General features: G+C 38.7%; 1 protein-coding gene across 1 annotated transcript in view; it reads left to right on the top strand.

Moving 5' to 3' along the window:
• Positions 1-6,807: 6,807 nt before the first annotated feature.
• Positions 6,808-8,486, top strand: part of LOC121378592 (TD and POZ domain-containing protein 3-like) — a 16,374-nt gene continuing 14,695 nt past the window's right edge. Inside the window, exon 1 of the mRNA XM_041506847.1 lies at positions 6,808-6,978. Within this exon, the coding sequence (XP_041362781.1) occupies positions 6,884-6,978 (95 nt within the window). The 5' untranslated portion in view covers positions 6,808-6,883. The remainder of the gene's footprint in view (positions 6,979-8,486) is intronic.

Raw genomic sequence — 8,486 nt, 5'->3', positions numbered from 1 at the left:
GCGTGTAAAAATGCATTAGTTCTCGCCCAGCTCAGTCCTGATCGACGGTGCTGTAAATGGGAACGAAATACAATAAACAGTGGGAAAGAGTCTCCCAGTTCAGTCAACGCTAAATAATCAGCTTTCTCGCCGGGTCAGACTGGGTTCTGCAGCCAATGGCCGTTCAGTTCTCCAGCTCTAACGATTTTCATTGGTTGAATGATCTCTCGGTTCAAAATGGCTGATCTGTTGGCTTTTTTTTTTTATGTAGCGTGATATTGGCAATGTGGAGAAGGAGTTATGAGAAAAGAAAAGCAGTGACCTAATAAAAGAACAAAAAAAAACAAAAACAAAAAAACACGCGGGGCGCTAAAACAAAATGTCCCATGATATTATATGGAGTTAGTACAACATAAACATAAAAAACCCCAGACATGGATAGATAGAGAAAACAAACTAATACAACGAAGTGAAATATTGAGACGAGAAGAAATGAGAAAGGTAAAAATAAAGGGGAGATGTAAAGGGAAAGAGAGGCTAAGAGAAAGAGAGGTGGGGGGAAGAGAGAGAGAGAGAGAGAGAGAGAGAGAGAGAGAGAGAGAGAGAGAGAGAGAGAGAGAGAGAGAGAGAGAGAGAGAGAGAGAGAGAGAGAGTAAAGGGAAAATCATTCAGAGATTAGCAAGGACTAAGGGAAAGAAAACAGAGCAAATATAATAGATTCGAAACATCACGATATACTGGAGTGGTTTGTTTTGCTTTTGTTTTACCAAAAGCTATATACAGCGTTGCCGTTTCATTTGCCTTGATTACAACTACATTAAATAACATCTTATGTCTGCCTTGATTACCACTACATTAAATAACATCTTATGTCTGCCTTGATTACCACTACATTAAATAACATCTTATGTCTGCCTTGATTACCACTACATTAAATAACATCTTATGTCTGCCTTGATTACCACTACATTAAATAACATCTTATGTCTGCCTTGATTACCACTACATTAAATAACATCTTATGTCTGCCTTGATTACCACTACATTAAATAACATCTTATGTCTGCCTTGATTACCACTACATTAAATAACATCTTATATTTGCCTTGATTACCACTACATTAAATAACATCTTATATTTGCCTTGATTACCACTACATTAAATAACATCTTATATTTGCCTTGATTACCACTACATTAATAACATCTTATATTTGCCTTGATTACCACTACATTAAATAACATCTTATATTTGCCTTGATTACCACTACATTAAATAACATCTTATATTTGCCTTGATTACCACTACATTAAATAACATCTTATATTTGCCTTGATTACCACTACATTAAATAACATCTTATATTTGCCTTGATTACCACTACATTAAATAACATCTTATATTTGCCTTGATTACCACTACATTAAATAACATCTTATATTTGCCTTGATTACCACTACATTAAATAACATCTTATATTTGCCTTGATTACCACTACATTAAATAACATCTTATATTTGCCTTGATTACCACTACATTAAATAACATCTTATATTTGCCTTGATTACCACTACATTAAATAACATCTTATAACGAAAGCCTAATAGGAATGTTCTTTTTGTGTTCTTTTTAAAAACATTTTGTTATACTAGTTGTTTACTACTGCTGCTGCTGCTACTATTACTACTACTACTACTACTACTACTACTACTACTACTACTACTACTACTACTACTACTACTACTACTACTACTACTACTACTACTATTATTATTACTATAGCTGTTATTTCCTCAACAACGTCTAACTGGTCTACATTAATGTTATAGTGTACAACGTAAAACTAAACACGCAATATCATAGGCGTCGGAAGATGGCGGCAACTGGAGGGGGGTGGGTTAACATATTAAATGAGATTTCATATTTGGGCCTCTAGTTTCAGAGTTGGGGGCCAGTGCCCCCTGGTCCCCCCCCCCCCCCCCCCCCAACGCCTATGAATATCTCACAACGCAACACGGGTTATCGAACGTAAATCACAAACGATAACGTTTTTCGCCTTGTTATAATAACAAGGTTTGAAGAGTTAGCTCCCTTTATAGTCCGTTTGTATGCCACCCCCCCCCCCCCCCCCAAAAAAAAATGCACAATTCTACCTTTAGTATTTGTGTAGTGTATTATCGATCACTAATGACAAATTCATTCTGTCTACCTTATCTGTTGCAGCATCTAGCCCAGTCGCCTTAGGTGATTGTGTCGTAGGATCGAATCTTCTCAATGTACCTATTCTCTGATTGGTTTTTCCCCGTCTCAACAAGTGCACTGCAACTGTTATATCAGTATGTGCTGTTCTGTCTGTGGGATGGTGCATAATATGAAAAACCTCTTGTTACTAACGGATAAATATAGCGGGTTTCCTCTCTAAGACTATGTCAGAATTACCAAATTATTGACATCCAATAGCCGATGACTAATAAATGAATGTGCTCTAGTGGTCTCGTTAAACAAAACAAAACTTGAACTCTAACTTTGTATTAAAACCGAGATTTAATCTATACAATTAGATGATAATTTGTTAAGAAACGTTTTCAATGAGATATACTTTTAACTTCTTCTTTTTTTCTTTTTTATAAATATATGTATATTATGGAAGTTGGTATAGGATTAAAAGAAAGAAGAAAAGATTATTAAAAAAATAACACAAAACCGAATAAACAAACAACAATGACAGCAAAACATTCCTAATATCCGTCCCCTATCCCTAGATATCCAATAACCTAAAATGAGGTGAAACACTAATCATGACCGACCATGGCAGTATCAGCAAACAACATCATGCCAAGAAAGATAACTCTTGATGCTTTCTATTATTTGTGCATATTGTAGTTATTTCCCTTACTTCTTTTGAAAAGTTGGTACATGTACTTCCTGGTTTGTTTGGGGTTTTTTTTAGTGACATTTACGAATAGGGGTAACTTCGGACTTTGGTAACTTCGGCCTGGTAACTTCGGACCCGAGTAATCTCGGACCCCATCGGCTTAGTTAAGAGGAATTCCGATGACATTTTTCTACTGGTCTCGACGGCGCAGTGCCTAAGCAAACGTCGGTCTTACAAGGATGACAGGTACAGGGTTCGCATCTCGGTACCGGTTCCAGCCCAGAGTGACACAAGGGCACAACGGGTAGATGTAAGGCCACTACATCCTCCTTTTTTCTCATGTACATGTACTTATATATATATATTCCAAACGTAAAAGTAAAATCCTGAATAAATAAATGTTGCGTTTTTTTAAATTTATATGCTTACATCAATAAACTAAAACAATTTGTGATAACATCAAATATTATGTAAACGATTAAGCACTATTTTTATTAATCAGTAATCTAGGCATACAGTTTCTAAAAGTAAACTGAAAGTTCGCAGATGTCAGAGAATTGTAGACCACATATCTCATTCTACCGGACGGGTCCATTTAATTTGGAATATGAACGTAGAAGCTGCAGCGCACTACGTGTGCCTTCCACATATTCTCCCCAGTACTTAAAGATTTTTCTTTGAAGATCCCGGTATTTGTTTTCTTGGTGACGTTTCAGTTTTGACTCGCTCACCAATCGAACTTGCAAGGGTACCAATCTGGCCTCTTCGAATAGCAGGCTAATCAGCATATAAAATGGCATATGTGGGCGATCACGTTTATTTAGTCTGTTGTGCCACCCTTCAACATTATTATTTGTACGGATACTGAGTCCGGAACACCTACCAAATCAAACCATAGTAAGAAGGGGACGGGGTATGAGCAGAATAAATGTTTAAAAGTTAATAAACTAATACACAACAAAATGTACAATGAATATATAATAATGTTTAATTAAATAACAAACTCATCTTGAAATAATAATATCAGATTGTTTAACAACAAACTTTCGTTTGCGTATAACCCAGATATAAGTTGCTTTCATTAATACAGAGGCCGAGATTACCGGTCCGAAATTACCTGGGGCCGAGATTACTCGGGTCCGAAGTTACCAGGCCGAAGTTACCAAAGTCCGAAGTTACCACGTTCCACATTTACTATACATAACTACATAACATAATAAATATCAGGTTGAACCGTTTTATATCCCCCCCCCCCCCCCCCCACACACACACACACACACACACACACACACACCACAAAACCTTCATGGTATATCTTGGACTGTCGTCATGTTATTAATACTTTGTAACACAAAATCAGCGATATAGCAACCGGTTTTTCACTTTTACAAGTTTTGTGTGACGTATATACATCGAAAAATGGCGTTAAACGGTGAGAACATCAGGGGCGGATTATGGGGGGTTTCCCCAGTTGCACGGACCCCCCCCCCCCGGCTAAAAAAAAACCCCAACAACCCCACCACGTAGATCCAAATTGATGTCCACGTAAAATGTATAATTTAAAATTATAAACATTTACATATTGTTTCGCCCCCCCCCCCCCCCATCTAAAGCATAATCCGCCCCTGGAACATGAATGTTGATGGTCTGTTCTAAATGATTAATTATATATTATTCTCTGACTTTGGCTACGTCCGCTACAACCACTTCTATTAGTCTATATAATTAATACACCTGCTTCAACTAATTACATTGGTCCACCTGTTACAAAGTAATATTGTCGTCATCTCCCCTAACTACCGGCCTCGGTAGCGTCGTGGTTAGGCCATCGGTCTACAGGTTGGTAGGTAATGGGTTTGGATCCCAGTCGAGACATGGGATTTTTAATCCAGATACCAACTCCAAATCCTGAGTGAGTGCTCCGCAAGGCTCAATGGGTAGGTGTAAACCACTTGCACCGACCAGTGCTCCATAACTGGTTCAACAAAGGCCATGGTTTGTGCTATCCTGCCTGTGGGAAGCGCAAATAAAGGATCCCTTGCTGCTAATCGGAAAGAGTAGCCCATGTAGTGGCGACAGCGGGTTTCCTCTCAAAATCTGTGTGGTGCTTAACCATATGTCTGACGCTATATAACCGTAAATAAAATGTGTTGAGTGCGTCGTTAAATAAAACATTTCTTTCTTTCTTTCTCCCCTAACTATACTGGTTAATATTATATCAGTCCGAACGGACGTACAAAGTGTGACTTAATGTGCGTCCTGCGCTAAGAAAGTTTGTTTTGTTTATCGACACCACTAGAGCACATCGATTTATTAATCATCGGCTATTAGATGTCAAACATGTGGTCATTTTGACACGGTCATAGAAATGAAATCCCGCTACATTGTTTCCATTAGTAGGAAGGGATCTTTTATATGCACCATCCCACAGACAGGATAGCACATACCATTGCCTTTGATATACCAGTCGTGGTGCACTAATATATATATAATAGGCCTATTAATATTAATATTATATTATAAACCTCGAGATCGCAACTTTATGACACCCTCACCTAAAACGGAAGATTGAAGGTTGCATAATAACCTGAATATTCATATTTGTTTTGTGAAATATAAGGATTACACCTTGAATTACATGCCCCCTCCATCCCTCCCCCGGAAAACAAAACCGAAACAAAACAACAAAAACAAAACAAACAAAAGAAAACCACTACCACCCCGAATCCCCACTCCAAAAAACTAACAAAACCCCAATAAAACAAAAGCAAACAAAATATCCACAAAACCCTGAAAACATCTTTAAAAAAACAAGAGAGAGAGAAGATATTATTGCAACAGGTTGTGGGCCCTGTTCGATTTCACGTTGGATACGTCCGTCACTAATAATTAAATATATGTACACGAATGAATGAATGAATGAATGAATGAATGAATGTTTAACGACACCCCAGCACGAAAAATACATCGGCTATTGGGTGTCAAACTATGGTAATTCAAAACAAATTTGTTGATCAACATGAATATAAAAATTCAAGAGTCAAATAAAAACAGTGTAAAGAACTGTGCAAAAAATACAAATATCACAGATATATAAAATTAAAATTTAGAATAAAAGTCCGTATCACGTAAAAACTGCAATAAAAGTTCTGGATGGAATCGAAATGATTCCACCACATTTCTTTGTCCAAATATATCTTTTCGAGTTGCTGTTGAATGCTTACACTCCACCAAAATGTGTCGCACCGTCAGAAGACACTGACAGTGCTCACACTGAGGCGGAGGATCTTTCTTTAAGATAAATGAATGGGTCAAGTAAGCAGGGCCGTAGCTAGGATTTTTTTTTTTGGGGGGGGGGGGGGGGCAACTGAGTAGTTAATAGTCTAAAACTCCTTGAACAGTTAAGAAGATAATTTTCTTTAATTTTCTATAATGCTTTCCGGATTTTTTCGGGGTGGGGGGGGGGGTAGGTGGGTACGGCCCTGGTAAGTATGTACACGAGACAGAAGCTTTAACTGCTCGTGTTAAGGTTGGAACGGACTATCGATCAAGAGCAGATTCCACAGTAGAAAGCGGGAAACCTACTTCCCCCCCCAACTCCCCCCCCCCCCAAAAAAAAAATAATAATAAAAAAAAAAATTAAAGTGCCTCCTTTTTTAACATTTTGTTTACATTTTCCCCAGTGGAATGCATCAATTCCGTGTTTTGGCTATAGAGTTATCACTGACTGGGAGGGCGATTATAATCGTCGTAATGACCTCTAGCTCTCGAGCGGCTGAGTAGGCCTTCTCAGGCTATAGCTACCGCACTTGATCACGCCTGACCGATCGAACCCGACATCGCATCGCAACACGGTAAGAAATCGCCAGCAGGTATAGGCTTGTACATATAATATGTATACATAAACACTACCGTCACAGCGTAAATAAACAAACTGGGGTAGGCAGGCTAGAAAGCGAGTGACCTGTACCGAAGTAGTCTTTACTAAATTCCTCAATTTAAGAAATAATTAACGACTATTGGTAACCATGGCAACAGCGGATGCTAGCAAAGGTTCGGGTGGAACCATCAAGCAATGGGTATCCAGGATCATTAGTTTTTCATCGCAGTACGACAACAATAAGTGAGTAATAATCAGAATCGACATATATTATATTGATTCAGTTTCTTCATTTATTTCTTCGCTAGTGACTATATTTAGTAGGTTGCTGTACTCCAAACAAAATCGCAATGGTGACAATGTTAAAGTTTTTAATAAACCTGTTTTAGGGCATACTATTAATCCCCCTTCTGGTCGCACACCCCTCCCCTACCATTACACACATGCAACGAACTGCAATAATCGAAGTTGAAAGTTTCATTTTGTTTAACGACACCACTAGAGCACATTGAATTATTAAACATCGGCTAGTGGATGTCAAACATTTGGTAATCCTGACAGGCCTAGTTTTAGAGAAGAAATGCGCTACATGTTTTCACTAGTAGCAAGGGATCTTTTATAAGCACCAACCTATTAGTAGACATAGCATATACCACAGCCTTTAATACACCAGTCGTGATGCACTGGCAGGAGTGAGAAATAGCCCAATGGACACACTGGCCGTGCTTCGGGCAACCACTTTACCACTGAGCTCCTACTTGAAGGACATGTTATTAACCTTCCACCCCTTGCAACAAACTGCAATAATCATCACAAAATGGGTGTGCAAATCTTGAGTTGAGGAGGCCACAGGCCACTCCCCCCCCCCCCCCCCTCCATTTCCTATGGGTCTGCACTTTGGTAATAGTAGTAGTAGTAGCAGTAGTAATAGTAGTAGTAGTACTATGGACCTGCACTTCAGTAATAGTAGTGGTAGCAGTAGTAATAGTAGTAGTAGTAGTAATAGTACTATGGGTCTGCACTTTGATAATGGTAATAGTAGTAACAGTAGTAGTAGTAGCAGTAGTAATAGTATGAGTAGTAATAGTAGTAGTACTACTATGGGCCTTCACTTTGGTAATAGTAGTGGTAGTAATAGTAGTAGTGGTAGTATTATGGGCCTGCAAGTTGGTAATAGTAGTGTTAACAGTAGTAACAATAATAATAGTAGTACAGGTGTCGAAATTAGCAATGTGTGTGGTAACCCAATAGCCTGAGAACTCTGCCATTAGAGAGCTAGACGGACATTTGGACGGTTATGATCACTCTCTCATTGTTGTATTAGAGCTGGAACCTTTTCCTACCCTGTTGTAAGAAGCCATTTTGTGTTTTCGCTACAGAGTTATCTCTGGCTGAGTAAGCGAAAATAACCGTCCGAATGTCCGTCTAGCTCTGGAACGACATGAAGAAAATATTTTATTTAACAACGCACTCAACACATTTTATTTACGGTCATATGGTTAAGGACCACACAGATGTGTATATATATATACACAGTGGTGGTGGTGGTGGTGGTGAAGGTAGCAGTAGTACTACTTAGTAATAGTAGCAGTAGCACTAGCACTACTTAGTAGTAGTAACATCAGTAGCTCAATAAGGGGAGGGCTAGAGGTAACTCAAGACCAGCCTCGGTTGTGTCATGGTTAAGCCATCGGACATAAGGCTTGTAGGTACAGGGTTCGCAGCCCGGTACCTGCTCCCACCCATAGCAA

Source organism: Gigantopelta aegis, chromosome 2 (genome assembly GCF_016097555.1).
Source record: "Gigantopelta aegis isolate Gae_Host chromosome 2, Gae_host_genome, whole genome shotgun sequence".
Lineage (NCBI taxonomy): Eukaryota > Metazoa > Mollusca > Gastropoda > Neomphalida > Peltospiridae > Gigantopelta > Gigantopelta aegis.
The sequence above is the reverse complement of the archived record's forward strand: the minus strand, read 5'-3'. Positions and strand labels throughout refer to the sequence as shown.